Here is a 20295-nt window from a genome sequence, read left to right on the forward strand (position 1 = left end):
CTATTGTTCACGTAGAAGGTTTTTGTAGACCTATGTCTTCATTCTTGGGTAAATATATGAGTGTAATTGTCTGATCATTTTATAAGTATATGTTTAACTTTGTAAATGACTGCTAAGCTATTTTCCAGTATGGATGTACCATTTTACATTCCCATCAACAATGTTTGGTAATTCCAGTTGCTCTATATCCTTATCAATCCATGATATTATCAGTCATTTTTTATATTGGTCATCCTTGTGAATGCATAGTGGATTTTCATTGTGGTTTTAACTTCCACTAGCTTAAAGACTTAATGATGACCATATTTTCACATGCTCATTAGGTATCTGTATAGCTTCTTTGCTCACGTGTTTGTCAAAATTATTGGCTTTTAGAAAAATTGTTGGATTTTTATTTTTTAGTTATTGCTTATTCTCTTATTAAGTGTTAAGAGAGCTTTATATATTCTAGATTCAAAGTCCTTTCTCAGATGTATGTTTTGCAAATATATTTCCTTTGTGATTTGCCTTTTCATTTTCTTAACAGTGTCTTCCACATGATAAAAGTTAATTTTGATAAAGTCCAAGTTATCCATTTTTCTTTTATAATTTCTGGGGTTTTTGTTTTGTTTTGTTTTATTTCTTGACTTAAGAAATCTTTGTCTAACCCAAGACCAGAAGTACTTGCCCCTGTATTTTTGTCTGGAAAGTTTACTAAGTTCTTTTGAAGTTAATTTTTTGCATATGGTATGAGATAAGGGTAAAGGGTATTTCTTTGAATATAGATCGGGAAGATCATATTCTGCCTACTGACTGACCTGGCACTCTTGCAGAAAAATCACGTGGTTATATATGTGTAAGACTATTTCTGGAGTCTGGTTTTTCCTTTTTTTTTTTTTTTTTGGTATATCTGTGTTTGTAATCACTAATGTGTAATTTTTTCTATTTTATCTAATTTATCAAAGTAATTTTTGTTACTCTAGGCCCTTTGCATTTTTATATATATTTCAGAATCAAGCTGTTGTTCCTCTAAAAATGTTTCCTGAGATTTTGAGTAGGATTACATAATGAATCTACAGATCATTTTGTGATGAATTCATGTCTTTTGATCCATGAGTGTGATATATCTTCCCATTGATCTAGGTCTTTTATATTTTCTCTTTATCAATGCTATATAGTTTTTAGTGTGCTTGTCTAGCACATCTTTTCTTAAACGTATCACTATTTCATACATTTTGATGCTATTGTAAATTGTGTTTTTAAAAGCTTACCTTTAACTGTTGATTATTAGAATATAGAAATACAATTTGATAAAAATAAGTGTAAGTATTTGGGTGTGTTTAATATTGATCCTTAGTTTTCTTAATGTCTTTTTCTAGTGTGGGTATCAGGGTAATGCTAACCTCAGAGAATAAGTTAAGAAGTATTTCATCCTCTTGAGTTTTCTCAAGCAGTTTATGTAAAATTGGCATTATTTCTTCTTTAAATGTTTGGTAGAATTTACCAAGGAAGTCATCTGGGTCTGGAATTTTCTTTGTAGGAAGGTTTTAAGTACAAATTCAACTTCTTTCTTAGATAAGGGATTATTCCATTTATTTCTTCTTGAGTAAGCTTTGGTAGTTTATGTCTTTTCAGAGAACTTTCCAGTTCATTGAAGTTTTCTAATTTATTGGCATAAAGTTGCATATAATGCTTCTTTATTACCCTTTGAATGTATGTGCAATCTGATGTGATGTTCAGTACCTCATCCCTGATACTATTAGTTTCTTCTTTTTTTCCTAATAATTACATCTAGAGGTTTATTGATTTTATTTATCTTCTCAGAAACCAACATTCGGTTTCATTGATTTTTCTGTTTTCTATTTTCACTTTCACTGATTTCTGCTCTTGTTTTTACTATTTATATTTGCTTTGCTTTGGATTTGATTTTCTCATTTTCTTGTTTATTAAGGTTAAGTTTAGATATTGATTCAAACCTTCCTTTTCTAATTTGAGTGTTTATGCTGCATATTTCTCCATAAGCAGTATTTTAGCTGCCTGCCACCTTATTATCTTTCCAAACACAGAAAAGTTAAGAGTAGTGAAGAAGCATCTATATATCTATACCTTTGATTCAGTAATTGTTAACAGTTTACCCACTAAATGAGCATTTTGAGGCTGACATGTTTGTTTGAACTTTAAAATTTATGAATTATTTTAGGAGGTGGTTTTTTCAAATAATCAGATGTATTATTATCTAAATGTAGCCTTTCAATAGTTTCTCATACCATGTATGAAAGTAGTGGGTTTTTATGAAAACAATTATCACCATGAAGTTTTCTTTAATATTTAACTTTTCACATTATAAGCTGCTTATGTTTAATGGAATACATTTACTTATATAGCAGTAAGAAAATGCAAAGGTATAAATATACCTACAAAATAGGTAAGCATAATTACAAAATTCATGAAAACCTCAGTTTTTAGGTAAAATCAAAGAAAAAAAATGTAAAAAGCTGTTGCAAGGTATGTTTTTTGGCATTTATTAAAAGTGTACTTAGTCACCTAAAAATGTTTTGAAGTCTTAGCGTTGTTATAGTCAGTATTTTATTTCTGTAGTGCATAAATTCAGTTTCTATTTTGAATATTTCTTCTCTCAGTGACTGGAATTTATCAAAGAAAATAGCCTTTAGCATACTTGACAGATTTCAAACCTTCAACCAATTGAACCTTCCAATATTGTTTATTATTGGTTGATTTAGCGTATTTTTGGTAGAAATGGTATAAGGTAAACTTTATTCCAATAAATCACATTAGATATTAAGAGTAGAGGTTGAGCTACAAAGGAAATGTTCTTATCTGTTCATTCATTCATCTCTTTTGCTTCTGGATCTGATTGAATTTTCTTGTGGATAGTTTTTTCCTACTTTTCTGCATATTATGTAGTATTTGATTGGGTTCCAGATATGAATTTTACATTGTTTGGTACTGGATACTTTGTCTTCCTTAAATATTCTTGTTCTTAGATACCGTCAAGTTACTTAGAAACAATTTGGTTTTTTTGAATCTTGCTTTTAAGATTTATTAGAAAAACCTGAGCAGTGTTTAATCTAGACCTAATTATTTTCCACTACTGAGGTAATACTTTTCTTAGTACTCTACCTAGTACTCTGAATTACAAGGTTTTCCAGACTGGCTGTCAAGAACAGGCATTCTTCCCAGTCTTGTGTGAGTAACAGGTATATTCTTTCTAATCCTGCATGGTTTCTTCCCCCCAGACTCTGGAACTTTTCTCACACACATATGCTGAGTAGTGTTTTGCTGAGTACTCAGCATGGACCATTTGCAGATCTCTGTAGTTAATCTTTTTGTGCACCTGTCTTCTCTCTGGTATTCTGTCCCATGAATTCTAGTTGCTTTAGTTTTCCTGGTCTTGGGGAAGGCAGGGGTAGAGGAGTCTCTTTCCCTTTCTGGTGCCATAGTCTAGAAGCCCCTGGTAGGAAATAAGCTGTTGTTGCCAAAGTGATAGGTTCTTTTCCTACTCAGTACCTTTTGCCAAATAGCCAAATAACAAAACAGTATTTGATGGCAAGCACATAATTTATTCAGTGGCCAGAGAATGGAGAAGGGGGGCTCATGCTCTAAAGGCACCTTTTCCCCAGTTTGGTCTCAAGGTCAGGGTTTTATGGAGTTAGGATAATTAAGGGGCTGGTAAAGTTGACAGAGGGGTTTTTCCTGGGAAGGGAGAGGAGCCTTCGGAATCAAGAGTACCACCTCTTTTCTTCCCCTAACTGGACACAGTTGGATCTGTGATGGGCTGTTAGGTGTGTTTTTGTTATTACAGTTGTATGATGATGATCCCGAGATCATCTGGAGGGTTAGCTAGCACATCAGACCAGTTGAAAACTGGCCTTGACAAGGGAATTAAAAGCAAACATGAACTATTGGGACCTCATGAACATAAAAAGCTTCTGCACTGCAAAGGAAACAATCAACAAAACTAAAAGGCAACCAATGGAATGGGAAAAGATGTTTGCAAATGACATATCAGACAAAGGGCTAGTATCCAAAATCTGTACAGAGCTCACCAAACTCCACACCCAAAAAAACAAATAATCCAGTGAAGAAATGGGCAGAAAACATGAATAGACACTTTTCTAAAGAAGACATCCAGATGGCCAACAGGCACATGAAAAGATGCTCAACATCGCTCCTCATCAGGGAAATACAAATCAAAGCCACACTCAGACATCACCTCACGCCAGTCAGAGTGGCCAAAATGAACACATCAGGAGACTATAGATGCTGGCGAGGATGGAGAAATGGGAACCCTCTTGCACTTTTGGTGGGAATGCAAACTGGTGCAGCCGCTCTGGAAAACAGTGTGGAAGTTCCTCAAAAAATTAAAAATAGACCTACCCTATGACCCAGCAGTAGCACTGCTAGGAATTTACCCAAGGGATACAGGAGTACTGATGCATAGGGGCACTTGTACCCCAGTGTTTATAGCAGCACTCTCAACAATAGCCGAATTGTGGAAAAAGCCTAAATATCCATCAACCGATGAATGGATAAAGAAATTGTGGTTTATATACACAATGGAGTACTACATGGCAATGAGAAAGAATGACATATGGCCCTTTGTAGCAATGTGGATGGAACTGGAGAGTGTTATGCTAAGTGAAATAAGCCATACAGAGAAACACAGATATCATATGTTTTCACTCTTATGTGGATCCTGAGAAACTTAACAGAAACCCATGGGGGAGGGGAAGAAAAAAAAAAAGGTTAGAGTGGGAGAGTCTAGCCAAAGCATAAGAGACTCTTAAAAACTGAGAACAGAGGGTTGATGGGGGGTGGGAGGGAGGGGAGTGTGGGTGATGGGTATTGAAGAGGGCTTCTTTTGGGATGAGCACTGGGTGTTGTATGGAAACTAATTTGACAAAAAATTTCATATAATAAAAAAAAAAGAAAAGAAGCCCCTCAAGGGCTTGTTTGGAGCTTGTGGCTTCTGGCATTTGGCCTTAGCTTCTGGTGGCAAGCAGCACCTGTGAGCAGGGCTAGAAAACTGAGTTACTGTGACTTGTTAGCGAGTCCCCAGTGATGGGGATGACCGGGATGGTCATAGAGTTCACCTCTTTTATTTCCTGTCTCTCAAGGATTGCTGTATTTTATTGCATGATGTCTTTTAACGCATGGTGTTTTAAAAACCACTATTTCATATATTTTGTCTGTTGTTTTCTTGGTGGTTTCAGACAGGAAGTTAATTCTGGTCACGGTTACTCTACCTTGACCAGAAATAGAAGTACCTCATCTAGTTCTGAGAGCAGTGATTAAAAGTAGATTTCAAAATATTATATGTTATGTGTGTGTTTAATGGTTCTGTCATTTACTTCTCTTTGGTCATCTGCTTTCTCATTGCCCTTAACTAAGCATTACAAGCCCCTGGTGTTCTTTTTTTTTTTTTTTTTTCCTCTTTTATTTTTTAAAATAAGCCCCTGGTGTTCTTTACGTGCTCTCCTTTTTCCCATGCTGCTCCCTCTCAGTGACTGGCCTTGTCTCCTGGGTCATCAAAACATCTCATGTCATTAGGAAACTCTTTTAATATCCTGTACCTTCTCTCCAAAGAAAAACCTTATTTTCTCCCTGGGGGTCTCTGAGTGTGAGGAAACTGTCCTGTTTACTGATGGCCACCTGCCTGCTCCGTTTACCCTTTCCTCTCAGCAACACCATTCATAGGTGTCTTGGTTCTGTCTTCCATTTCTCCCTTTCTTTTGACTTCTACCCCTCAGATGGGAAACCTATCTAAGTTGCTCTAATTTAGTATAAACGAAAACAAAAGTAGAGAGTTCCTCTTTAGTTACTATTTCATTTCTCCTCTTTTTTATTCAGACTTCTCAAAAGAGTAGTTTGCATTGTTTTCTCTTCATTTTCATACCGTTGACTTCTCAACTAGGTGTACTATGGCTGTCCTCCACCATCCTATTGAAATTGTTCTCATTAAAGTAAGCAGTGATCTACCCTCTTAATTACCAAATCCAGGAGACGTGTTTTCAGTTCTTACATTATGGGACCTATCTAGCTTGTGCAGTCGAAGGAGCTACTGAAAGGAAGTATAATATTTTTAGGCAGAAAAGTCCATTAATACTTCACATTCAGAATAGTTTGTTACTTCTGATAGCATTATTCCTTTAATAACTTCCTTTGGGAGAACTCAAAAGTTGTTTGTAAAGCACCTTCCATTTATATCGCACATACAGTCCCTAAAGTGCACTGTAGTAATTCTTAACATTACAGACAGGCAGTATTAAGGAATGCAACCATCTGCAGAGTTGAAGCTTATACACAATGTAACAGATTGTCTAAGTAAGTAATATTTTGGCAGAAAATATCTAAAGGGAAATTTTCCTAGTTAGCAACATGTTCTTTCTGATTTATAAATGTTGTTCATGCTTAGTAAGAAGAAGTTATAGGTATAATAAAATATAATCCAAGACAGTGAATTTACTTTATTAAAAAGGAAAGGGGCTTGAACTTGTCACCTTGAAAATTCAAAATAGCTTCTGTAGGAAATCTGCTGCTTTAATTATCTATGGGTGAAAGTTATTTCCAAAATAACTTCTAAACTTTATGTCTGTTACTTTTCCGTTGTAGTTTCTAGGTAATAGTTGTTCACCAACCTGTTGGGTTATGATATATATGTTTTTTTTAAGTCTCAGTAGAAACAAGCAAAATAAAGATTACCATTTTAAACTCTTCGAAATTAAAACATAATTCTTCTTTGTTATCTGATGATTTTCCCAGAATGTCTCATTTCCCTTTGCTTTATTTTTCTTCATAGTTCTTATCCCTTGCTAATATACACATACTATTTATTTATCATGTCTGGATCTCCTTCCCCCCATTAGAATGTAATCTCCATAAGATGCAAAATACTGTTTTGATCATGGCAGTATTTTCAATGGCCAAAAAAGTACCTGGCACACAGTAGGACATCAGTAAATCCTTGTTGACTGGAAGGAGGACAGGAAAAGAGGAAGGAATCAAGGAAGAATAAATGCCAGTGTCCTCTTTAAAAAGCTTAAGAACGTAACAAAAACTATTTTTTGAAATATGTTTGAAATATTCTGGGAAGTGACTTTTTAAAAACATTTAAACCCTTTGTGCAGTATTATTCCCTCAAAACTCTTAAGCAACTCCGGGAGATGATTCATACAATTAAGAGCGCTACATGGTATATATCTGTAGTGCTTTGGAAAACAAAGTGTGAGTAAGAGTAACACTGAGGAGATATCTATATTTTAAGATTTAGAAGCTTGAATACTTGAAATGTATGCTAAAATTCATTTTCTTCACCTTTTTAAAAATACAGTGATAAATCAGGAATCTAGGTGTCCTGAGAAATAGGGAGATAAGCAACCTGTATGAATTATGAGTACTTTTCTTTATCGTAGATTTTTTAAATGTTAGAATGATGTGAATATTAAATGAGATCTTTATTGTGATAGATTTCTTAAAAGTTAATGTATAACTTTATACACACACACACACTGAGGAGATACATCTCACACCCTCATGTAAAGTACCTTGTAGAATAAAAAAAAATTTTTTTAATGTTTGTTTATTTTTGAGAGAGAGTATGAGTGGGAGAGGGGCAGAAAGAAAGAGAGAGAGAGAGAGAGAGACACAGAATCAGAAGCAGGATCCAGTCTCTGAGCTGTCAGTACAGAGCCCGACACAGGGCTTGAACCCATGAACTGTGAGATGATGACCTGAGCCGAAGTTGGACATATATCCAACTGAGCCACCCAGGTGCCCCAGTACCTTGTAGAATTTTGAGCCCTACGACTGAAGCATGCTTTCACTGTAGAGTTCTAATGAGCTAATGCAAGGGACCATCCTAAACACCTTGTGTTTAGTACATAAAGACAAAAACTTGGAGTTTGCCCAAAAAGAGGAATAGTTCGTTGTTGAGAGTTTGAGAGGAGGAAGTTCTAAAAGTTTATATAACCTGGGGGGAGGTGAATCTTAGCCATCAAATAAGTTTTTGGAGACTTCCTTTGCAAGGACAAGTTTGATCATGTAATTCTCTAATAAAAATATTTTATTGGTATATATATATCAAATCATTATATTGTATACCTTGAACTAACACAACGTTGTAAGTTAGTTACATCTCAAACTGAAAAAAAATAAATTTAAGAAGATTAAAAAATTTTCATTGGTTCCCGTTATTTTTTTAAAAAAATCGTTTATTATCATATAACACTCATAAAGAAAAAGTGTGAGTATCATAATTGTACACCTAAATGAATTTGTCATATCTTAATATAGCATCCAGATCAAGAAACAGGGTATTACCTAAACCAGAAGGTCCCCTCACCGTCTCCTAGTTTCTGCCTGCCCTTCTCCTAACAGTATTCATTTCTAATGACATAGATTTTTTAAAAATTATTATTTTATACAGGTAAAATTAGCTGGTTTGTATTCTAGTGTTTGCTGTCTGATGTCTCTTGCTCAGCATGTTGCTAAGGTCCTCTATCTTGTTGCATGCACCTGTAGGTTGTTCTCAATGTCGTCAAATGTTCCATTCTGTGAATATATTATAAAAAATGTATCCACCATATTATTGGTGGGCATTTGGGTGGTTTCCCATTTTTGAGCTATTTTAAGTAATGCTACTATTACAATGCTGTCCTTTTTTTTATTGGGAATAAACCTGGGAACGGAAAATAGCTAGGTGGAGTAGACAGAATACCAGGCCTCATAGAGATTTGCATGTTTTATCTTACATGGCAAAAGAGATTTTGCAGATGTGATTTAAGAATCTTGAGTTGGAAAGACTGTCCTGGATCATCCAGGTGGGCCCACGATATTCACAGAGGCTCAAAAGGGTAAGGGCGGGGGGGGGGGGGCGGGCAGGAGAGTCAGAGGAGGAGGTGTGATCATTGAAACAGAAGTCGAAGTGACACAACTGGGGACCTCAGGCCAAGCAGTTACAGGCAGGTGGGAAAGTCCGGGAAAAACAACTTTAGAACAGTCAGAACGAGCATAGTCAGAAGGAACAGTCAGAAGGTGCTAGAGAACTTGATCTTGGCTTAGACCGAATTTGTACTTCTGACCTCCAGGTCTGCAGGATAATACATTTATGTTGTTTTAAGCCCCCAAATCTGTGTTAATATGTTACAACAGCTATGGAAACGAATACAGGACATAATAGAATTTACACATGGTCAGCTTTAAGAGTTACTGCCAAAGAGTTTTCAGATGTTGTACCAAATTAACCTCTCACTGGCAACACTTCCGTGCTTCTGCTTTTCCCCATATCCTTGACGTTTGGATTGTCTGTTTTGTTTTTTTTTTTCCCCTTTAACCATTCTGGTGGACATTTAGTCAAATCATGTTGCAGTTTTAATTTTATTTCTTTAGTGATAAATGATACTCATTTTTTCCATGTATTTATATGCCATGTAGATATGCTCTTTTGCAAAGTTTCTATTCATTTCTATAGAATTCTTTCATACTGATTCACAAGATTTTATTTACATATTCTGAATTATTTTTATTAGTTTCTTTTCTCCCCCTTTGGCAGTCTAGTTGCACATATGTAGGCTAATCATTTCAATTCATTCTAGGATTGGGTTGGATTGGGGTAATTGCAGTTTTAATAATACTCAGTCCCTAATTCTTCCTTTTTCTTGAGCTTGCTTCTCCCAGGCTTTTAATTGAGAGGTTAGAGGCTCTTTGTCTCCTCAGCCCTGAAATATTGAGTCTAATCTAGCACTGCCATTTGGATGTTTCCAGACAAATCTCTAACCTTTCACCTCATGAAACTTCAGAATCTGGTGAATGTCTTCCTGGGAAGGAAGAACTACCTATGTGGCATGTTCTCTCCCCTCAGCTGGTCTTGGTTTCCTACGGTATGTTTCCACAAATATGAAGGATATTTTACCCCTACTCTCTGAAGTTTTAGACCTAGTTCCTCAGCTCCCCTTGCAACTCCAAAACTCAGTAAATTTTCTGTGGGACACTAGGGTTGAGGGTCCTTAAGTTTCAAAATTTTTACTCCAGTCCCATGAACCACTAAAAACTCTGCTAGTTTGTTCTCCAGCAGAGCTTCTCTGCTTGGGCCAGGCTTGAGTTTATTAAAATATATATGGCTTCTTTAATGGAACCTTGGTCTGCCTCCACTCTTCTTTCCCCTTTACTCCCAGGGTACATTCCCAACATGACTTTTCTGGTCCCTTCTTATCTCTTCACTCATTTTTTTTCCTTTGTAGTATTTTATCTCTGTACTGGAGCTTTAATTTGTGAAGGAATCACCCTCTTTCTTCTCAGTATTTACAAATACCTGAAACACATGTGTATATCCTTCCCTTCACCTGGATAACTCACATTCATCGTTCCAATCTCAGTTTAGAGATGAAGTGTTCCTTGATGTCTCCCTCCCCATACACTTGTTCAGATATGAGTATGACACCCTCTGTCTGCTCCTGTAAAGCACTTTTTAGGTCCCCTTTAGTACTTATCCCACTGTATTATAATGGCTCACCTCCTTGTTTGTCAGTATCTTCCACCAGGCTCTAGAAAAAGCTTATCTGTGTACCTCTGTTCCATATTACATTCCTGTCACAGAGCACAATGCTCATTACATAATTGCCATTCTGTTGAAATGGATGCCCAAAGTGTTAAATTAATATTTAAATGCGTTGAGAGATAGGAGGAAATGTGAAGACAAAAACTAAAAATAAAAGTACCTTTTATTAAAAACAGTAAGTGCTTAAAAGTTAAATGAGATCCAAATATCAAGTACTTTTAGAAAACAAGCAACAATATGTATGTATGAGAAACAGGGACCTGAGAGGATGACATAAAAATGTTGGGATGATTTATCATAGAATATCAAATTAACTTTTACTTTTTTCCTTATACCTTATATATTTGGTCCTTTGCAACGAGCGTATCATCAGTTATAAAATAGGAAGCAGTTTTCATTGAGGTAAGAGGAGGAAAAAAACATGAGACTAAGATATTTAATTAAATCCTCCATAAGGATTTGTTGGTTGAATAAATGTGACCCACTAGTTACTGAAATGAATCAAGTGCTCAGAATTGAAGGGTAGAGTGAGATAAAAGGAGCTCAGAGAAAAAAAATCCCCAGTTTACCTCACATATCTGGGTAAATTCCAAATGGATCAAAGAATTAAATATAAAATGTGAAATCACTCAAGGGATGGAAGAAAACATAAGTGAGTAAGCTAGGAATAAGGAAAGCTTCTAACTGATTGAACATTCAGAAGCAATTATGAAATGATTGAAAGTTTGATTATATTAAAGTTTTTACATGACGGAAAAAACCTTACACAAAATAAAAAGACAGATGACAAACTTGAGAAACATTTTATAACTTACAAAAAGAAAATATAATAATATAAAATAATATATGTATAATATATAGTAATATAAAAAGCTGCTAAAATGAGAAGTCAGAGGCCAATAACCCTCAAGAAAAAAAAAATGTAGATACCTCTTATTTGGAAAAGATGCTCAGTGTCCCCCATGAATTGAGAAATGCAAAGTAAAAGTACATAGAGATGTCATTTCTCATCTGTCAAGTTAGCAAAAAGTCAAAAAAGTTTAAAACCACATTCTGTTGACAAGACTGGGGGGCAACAGTCATTCCTCACACAGTGTGACTTCAAATACAAACCTTATGGAGGAGAGTTCGTGAGTGTCTAACAACAGATAAACCTTTGCTTTTTTACCCCGCAGTTCTACTTCTAAGGACCTATTCCATAGATACACTAGCAAAACTATGAAAAGATGTTCACAAGACTGTTCATTGAATCATTATTTGGAATAGAAAAAAACTGGAATAGCCCAAATGTTCCTCACAAGGGGATTAAACAAAGTGTGGTGCATCCATAGATTGGAATGCCATGTAGCTTTTGAAAAAGGAAGAGGAAGAGGCAAAAAAAAAAAAAAAAAAAGACTGAAGAATACATTAAGTTAAAAAAAGTGAAAAGATACGTGTGCAGTGTGCTATTGTTTACCTAAGAAAGGGAGTGGTGTAAATATACTGTTTTGCTTATTTTTTAAGAAATGGAAGGATAAGTCATAAAATCCAGAAAAATGATTACCAGTAGTAGGGGAGGGGATGTGTGAAGAATGCATTGGAGAGACCAAGGATAAAAGCTAGACTTCTTTGAATATACTTGGTTGTGTAGATTTAACTTTGAAGTCATATGAATATTTTATGTAGTTCTAAAATGGAATGAAAGTGAAAGGAGAAATTACTAAAAATCAAAAGTAAAATGGAAAATCTTAATGCAAATGTTTGTCCAGGACATGGAGAGGCACTCTTTCATTTGACTTTTTACTTTATTCTTTTGACAGCTTTGTAGTAATTTGTTTTTTAGCCTTATTGGGATATATTTAAAGGACAGCAAGAACGTCCCCCCAAAACCCATGAACTCTTTTCAGTAATCATGTTACTGATAGTTTATTAATGATTAATTATTAATCACGGTTACTGATGGTATTATTACCATTATTCTCAGACTGTTGTGTGTGCTCAGTGGAATGGATACTTGGTTGCTGTGAAGAAAGCTGAAAACTGGAAACGTTTATAGGGAAATGGAGGATAAGAAGTTGAAAGGAGTTTTTTTTTTTTTTCTTGGTGACCTTTATTTTTTTCTGTGAGATAATGGGGGCAGTCATCTTCATATTGTAAGTGGATTCAAGATTAGCTAGTTAGGTTGGAGGAGAATATGTATGCTTTATATTCCTGCTAAAAGGGATGGTTGGGGGATAGAACGCATACCCCGTTGATAGATTCTATAACTTTGTGTTGCTGTTATTATGTAAAAAAAAAAAAAAAAAAAAAAAAAACCAAAAGCAAACAACTAAGAAACCTCCTAGGGACCATAGCCAGATATAGCCAGACAATTATTCTACCCTAATTATATGGATATATAGTTTGTACAAGGGGATAACCTCAGGTGGTTGTTTTTGTTTTTTTAAGTCTGATTCTCCAAAACTTAATGTTTTAGGCTTTGGTCAGATTTTCCATCCAAAGCTTGCATTTTAATATCTGTTTATCTCAAAGAGAGTTTCTCTGAGTTTTATAAAAGTCTGAATAGGAGAGAATATTTACAAATTATATATCTAGTAAGGAGTTACTATCCAATATTTAAAAAGAACTCATACAACTCAGCACCAAAAAACAAACAAACAAAAAAACCCAAACCAAAAACAAATAATCTGATTAAACGTGGGCAGAGGACCTGGATAGACATTTTTCTATAGAAGGCATACCAACTGGTACATGAAAAGATGCTCAGCATCACTAATCATCAGGGAAATGCACTGATGCATTTCCACAGTGAGCTATCACCTCACATCTGTCAGAATGGCTAGAATCAAAAAGGCAAGAAATAACAAGTGATTAGGATGTGGAGAAAAAGGAACCTTTGTAACACTGTTGGGAATGTAAATTGGTGCAGCCACTGTGGAAAATCTTAGGTTCCTCAAAAAAACTAAAAATAGAACTGTCATATGATCTGGCAATTCTACTTCTGGGTATTTATCTAGGATTTTTAAAGATATCTTTTGGTTACTAATTTCTAATCTAGAACATACTTTGTATAACTGGAAACTTTTTACATTTATTCAGACTTTTATGGCATCAGATATTGTTGACTTGGTAAATGACTGATGTGCACGGCATAATGTGTGCTTTGCTCTTTTGGGTGAGGTATTCTGTAAGTGTCAACTAAGTAAACTTTGGATGTTTGAGTTTTCTGTATGCTTATTGATTTTCTGGGTACTTGGTTTTTTCAATTCTTCAGAGAGAAGAAATTGAAATCTTCAATTATAATTGTTGATTGGTCTGTTTTCTTATAGATTAGATTTCAAAATATATGCTTCATATATCAAATGCAGTGAACAGTTTAGGAGGAAAATTATTCTTTAAATAATTTTTACTAGCATTAATTAAAATTACTTGTTAAGTAAATTTTACTAGCCTTATTTTGAAAAGCCTCATTAGAATATATCTTTGGTTTGTCCTATGGTATAGGCTGTTTGTAGCATTACTATATACAAAAGAAAATTTATTTGCTACATTTTATTGTTTATCTTATCCATGTTCTTGTTTTGCTTGGCAGCGTCTATGTTTTTGAAACAGGCATTTGAAGGAGAATACCCTAAATTGTTACGTCTTTATAATGACTTATGGAAGCGTCTCCAACAATACAGCCAAAATATTCAAGGAAAGTTTAATGCAGGTGGAACTGCAGACGTCTGCGTTGACCTACAACACATTGGAGATGATGCACAAGACATATTCATAGCAAAGAAGCCAAATTATGAGTACGTTTATTTGATCAAACCTGTTTGTTGTCATGATAAGGATTTTATCTACTGTTTTTATTATAAACTGGAAATTGAGGATGTGCTAATCTTCTAAATATTTGTAATGATCATTATTTATGTGTATACTTTAGAAGACTTTGCAACTCTTCAGTGAGAAGTCAGGCTTCATCCTTAATTGAGCAGCCTGGTTCCTAACTGGAATCTGATGTAAAGTATAGCACCCAGTAGGGTGGGTAGAAGCTAGGAGACGAGCAGATGTGGTCACTGTCTTTTAAATGATAATATACCTCTAATTGCATCAGATAGTATCATTATTGATGCACCAGTGGCATCAACATGATCTAAAAGGAACTGGTATGTTCAGGAGGGAAATAAATCGTATGCTGAGATAGCTTCTCAGTCTGGTAGGAAAAAACTGAGTATAGTCACATTTACACTTGAAATCTCTTAGCTCCACTCATAAAGTACAGTATATTTAGGCATCATATTTAGGCACCACTTTGGAAAACAGTATACCATCTCAGTAAGTTTAAACCAGCCAGATTTTCTCCTAAATTGAATTAGAATATTATTTTCAGATTTCTATTTGAACGGCAAACTGGCTTGTACATTTTCTTCAAACACTAGAATCATTTATTTTGACAAGGCTGACTCAGGTAACAGCAAATTCTTATCACCCACCTTGTAAAAAAAAAAGTTGGGTAGATTTAAATGTTTCTCTTTCAATTTTTATTTTTCTAAATACTTAAATTGTGTCCACTGTAGTAAGAAGTTCTGACTGAGGAAATATAGGATGTAGAAGTTTTCATTAGCAAGACAAATGGCAGGACTCTAGGCTGGAAAGATAGAATGAGACTATACTCTTTTCTTCAGTAATTCATTTATGCTAAACATGGAGACTAGATAAGAACTAAAGGAAGAGGAGACAAGAAAACTGACCTCATATCTGTTGATCTACAAAGATATAAAATAAGTTTTTTTAAGTATAAAAAATAGAATATATAGTATTATGCTATTTTTGTCTTAGTTTTATTTTTAAGTCTTTATTCGTGTACCAAAAAAGACCTGAAAGTATATACAACAAATGGTGATAGTGGTTTATCTCCAGGAGGTAGAATTTTTGTTTTGTATTTTGTGCTTTTCTTTAAAATTAAAAAGGGATGGAAGTAAGGCTGTAAATTCAAAGGAGAGAAAAAAATCAGAGAGGAAAAACATTCTGTGTTTTGACTAATGGGGTCGCACTGTCACCCTTTGGAGGTCAAATTCAATAAAGTAGTTGGTGCGGGGGAGGAGGTATGATCCATATACTAAAAAGCCAAAAAATCATGAGGGTAATAAGGAAACAGATGCATTGGGTTATAAATATTCTTTTGAGAAGTAAGGTAGAGAAGAAAACATGAATTTGACCATGTTAACTGAGCTAAAGGAAAGTTCTTGTGTTTTCTTTTTAATAATGATAGAGGGAGTGTTGACCGTGTTTCTAAATAGAAGTAGCCAGTGGAGAGGGAAAGAGATAGGAGATGCAAGAATGGAGAGAGGTAATGAATGGGACAGGGGCCTAAAAAATTAGAGTAAGGACACAAATAGCCAGGTTAGCATTTTTATCATTCACTATTCATGCTCAATTTTGGGTAGTAGTAATTTGCTGTGAAGAAAATAGAATAAGATGATGCGATAGAGTGCCATATATAGGGTGATCAGGGACGAGCTCTATGAGTAGGTGACATTTGACCTGAGATCTGCATAATGTGAAGGAATCAGCCATGGAAGATTTGGAGTAAGATATTTGCAGGCAGAGAGAACAGCAAATTTAGAGTCCTTGAGAATCAAGGTGGAGAGATTGAGGAGTAGAAAGCTAGAACACAGTGAGCAAGAAGGAGATGGGTACAACATGGGTTTAGAGAGGAAGGGAAGTGTAAGACCATGTAGGACCATAGACTATGGTATGGATTCAAATACAGTGGAAATCATTGCTTTTAAAAGAGGAATAATGTGAATTGATAAACCTTTTAAAATTACCACTCTGGCTCCTATGTGTACAGCTTGGAGGGGAGGTGTTGCTACAGAGAAGGAAAAGTAGAAAATGGGAGCTATTTTGTTTGACTGGACAAGGAATGAAAATGGCTTGGATTGGGATGAGAGGAAGAGATGGGGAGAATTGGTCAGATTGATTCAAGATATTCGAGGGCAGGCCAATAGAACTTGCTGGTAGATTGGATCTGAGAAGAAAGAAGAATCAAGGATACTTGGATAAGTAAGTCTGAAGTGATAAAGTTGTTAGGAGTTGTTAAAAAGGTAGCTGAATGTGAATCATATTTGGGAGTCATCATTTTGTAGATTTTTAAGATCAAGGGATTAGAGGAGATTCTATAGGAAAAGATGTATATAAGGAGAAAAAAGAACCCTGGCCCAAGATAGGCACTCCAGAGTTGAGCAGAAGAGTGGCAACCTGCAAAGGGGACACTAAGAGAAAAATGGTGAGATGACAGGAACCCCAAGGAATGAGTTCATTTAAGTTGGAGGAGGACTAGTTCACTCTGTCACACACTATTGAGAAGTTGACCTCTTGATATGGCAAAGTAAGACTGTTTGAGGTCTAGGTATGGAATGGTGGGTACAAAAGTATTGTTAGAATTGATGAGACAAAATGGGAGAAGATTGACTTCTGGGGCGACAGCACCATCTACTCCACCGACCTACCCCCAGTGAAACTGGTGAAAACTGCAAACAGTTTTTTTTTGTTTGTTTGTTTCTTTTAATTCTCTGGAAAAGGGTACTAAAGAAAAATCAACTACTCAAGAAAATCTATGGGAGTGCCTGAGTGGCTTAGTTGGTTAAGTGTCCCACTCTTGATTTTGGTTCAGGTTGCGATCCACATTTGCAGGTTTGAGCCCCAGGTTGGGCTCTGTTCTCAGTGCAGAGCCTGCTTATGATTCTCTCTGTCTCCCTCTCTGCCTCCCTCTCCCCCCCAAAATTCTGTGAACATTCAGTGAGAATTCTGTAAGAGCGTGTGATGTTTGAACCAAGAATGTTTCCTCCCTTCATCCTCCCTCCTCCCTGCTCAGCAAGGCATAGACTCCTCTCCAGACTGCAGCAGCCAAGAGCAAAGGGCTCTCTCTCCCCACAGCTTCCAACAGGAGAGCTTTATTCCTGGGAGGAGCAGAACCTCAGTGTTTCTCATTCTTCCCTCAGCTCTCTGTAACTGAGGCTAAGTCTCAAGCAGATGAGATGAGTAGGTGGGTGCTTCCTTATAGTGAACTACCCTCACTGAAGGAGTGCAGTCTCTATCTTGTTGGACTCCCTGAAAATACTAGGGCCCCAATAAATCTTCCCCTGGCTTTTAAAATAGTGGTTCCGTGTCAGGAAAGGCAAACTGAGAGGCCCTCAGGCTGCTGCCGACTTACCCCTAACCCCTGCCAAGTTCCTCCAGTGAGGTGTCACTTAGAAGCTCACCATTTTCTCCATCTCTAGCTCCAGAACTCTGGCACAAAAATTCTCCTGGGGGAAGAAACAAGCAGCTAAAAAGCTAGCTCCTAATCTCCTTCCAAAGTAACTGACATTATTTGCAACTTGAGGACATTTTCAAAAACAGTGGAGGTTGTGGTGAGGGGCAGGGGGAGGATATTCATGGCTCTAATGAAGATGCAGATTATACTATAGGCCAGCTAGCTCATAAGAGAGATCTGTGGAATAAGAAGACTGGGAAGAACTCTTGGAGGTCAGATTATCAAACATGACCTCAGAAATTATTCTATCAAAGGAGCTACAATTAGATGGGATTCGTTTGGAAAGGAGTTTATGGTCCACAGCATTGTTAAAAACAGTAGAGCAATCTGTGGCCACTGAGTGTGGTCAGGGAAAGAGAGGAAACAGAACCCTGTTAAGACCACTGTTACCCCTGGGTGACTATGCGCATCCTCAAAGCTCTGCCCCTCTGTGGTGCAACATCAAAGGTTTTGCACTGTAAGAGAGAAAGAGACTTCACAAAAATAATCCAGCCAGTCACTAAACATGCAAATAACAATAACAAGCCTCAGAGGTGTAGCGATCTAGTACCCAGAGTGGCAATAATATATTATCAGAAATGTGCAGTTTGTAACAAAAATTATGAGGCATACAAAGGAATATAACAGCGTGACCCAGAGACTGCCTGTGAGAGTGACCAAACATTAGATTTAATATAATAAGACTTCACATTAGCCATAGAAAATTGTTGACAGAACTAAAGGAAAATATGATTAAGTAAAGGACTATATGATGGCAATGTTGCCATAGAGAATAGAGAATATCCACAAAAAGATGAAAATTATAAAAAAAATCAAAAAGAAGGGCTGGAATTGAATAGTTTGGTAATTGAAATTTAAAAAATCACTAGAGGATTCAGCAATAGATTTGAATTGACATTAAAAAGAACTAGCCAGGGGGTGACTGGGTGGCTCAGTTGGGTAAGCATCTGACTCTTGACTTCAGCTCAGGTCATGATCTCACAGTCATGAGATCAAGCCCCATGTGGGGTTCTGCACTGCTTGGGATTCTCTCTCTCTCCCTTTCTCTCTTGGCCCCTCCCCATCTTGAAAGGAAGGAAGGAAGGAAGGAAAGGAAAGGAAGGAAAGGAAGGAAGGGAAGGAAGGGAAGGGAAGGGAAGGGAGGAAGGAAGGAAGGAAGGAAGGAAGGAAGGAAGGAAGGAAGGAGAGGGAAGAAAGAGAGGGAGGGAGGGAGGAAGGAAGGAAGAGGGAGGGAGGGAGACATCAATACAATACAATACAATACAATCCATACATAGATATTTTAAAAATGAGCAAAATTGGAAACTAGATTTATGTAAGCCTAGGAACAGATAGGAAAAAATGAAGAAAAATGAATAGAGCCTCAAAGAAACGTGTAAACACACCAATATATATGCAGTAGTACCACAATATGAGGAGAGAGAGAAAGGAGAAGAAAAAATACTCAAAGAACTAATGGCTGAAAACTTACCAAATTTATTGAAAAACAACATACATACTCAGGAAGCTAATAGGATTAACTCACACAGACCAAAACAGGCACATCATAGTAAAAGTGTTGAAAGTTAAAGACAAGTAGAAAATCTTGATAGCAGGCAAAGAAAACCTACTTGTCACTTATAAGGGAACCCCAAAAGATTGAGAGCTGACTTCTTAGAAGAAACAAAGGAGGCCAGAAGGTAGTGGGCTCAACATGCTCAAAGGAAGAAACTGAACCAACAATCCTATATCCAGTAAAGCTGTTGTTCATAAAGAAGAGAAAACTTACCTAGACAAACAAAAACTGAGAGACTTTCTTCCTAGCTGACCTAACTTACAAGAAATACTAAAGGAAGTTCTTCAGGCCCAATGCCAGGTTACCTCTTGGTAATTCAAGTACACACAAATGAAGAGCCCCTAATAATGATAGTTATGAAATTATAAAAGATACTATAAATGCATATTTTCTCATTTCTTCTCTTAAGTGATTTAAAATGCAGTTGTATAAAATACATATAGAATGTGTTGTTGGGCTTACAACATATAGAAATGTAATACATGTGTATACATTTGCCAATAAGAACATAAAGGAGGTAGGTGGGAGCAGAGCCATAATGTACTATGGAAACGATGACAGATGGTAGAGTGATAATCATAACAACTTATTGCTGGATTTGTAACATTAGTACACATAATATGTATAGTAGTATTACCACAAAGATAAAATACTTAGGAAGAAATGTAACAAAAGAAGTATAAAGCTTACACTCTGGGAATGACAAAATATTGCTGAAAGAAATTAAAGATCTAAAGAAATGAGAAACATTTCATGTTCACGAATCACAAGACCTAACAGCATTAAGATAGCAGTACTTCCCAAATGGATCTACAGATTCACCTCAGTTGCTATCAGAATCTGTAGAAAGTATTTGTAGAAAGAAACAAGTTGATTCTAAAGTTCATATGAAATTGCAGG

At 36.0% G+C, this 20295-nt stretch overlaps 1 protein-coding gene across 1 annotated transcript in view; it reads left to right on the forward strand.

The window, feature by feature from the left end:
- The window catches only part of COG5 (component of oligomeric golgi complex 5), a 311139-nt gene that overhangs the window by 219913 nt on the left and 70931 nt on the right, over window positions 1–20295 (forward strand). Inside the window, exon 12 of the mRNA XM_032592382.1 lies at window positions 14127–14331. Within this exon, the coding sequence (XP_032448273.1) occupies window positions 14127–14331 (205 nt within the window). The remainder of the gene's footprint in view (window positions 1–14126; window positions 14332–20295) is intronic.

Source organism: Lynx canadensis, chromosome A2, assembly GCF_007474595.2.
Source record: "Lynx canadensis isolate LIC74 chromosome A2, mLynCan4.pri.v2, whole genome shotgun sequence".
NCBI classification, from domain to species: Eukaryota; Metazoa; Chordata; class Mammalia; order Carnivora; family Felidae; genus Lynx; species Lynx canadensis.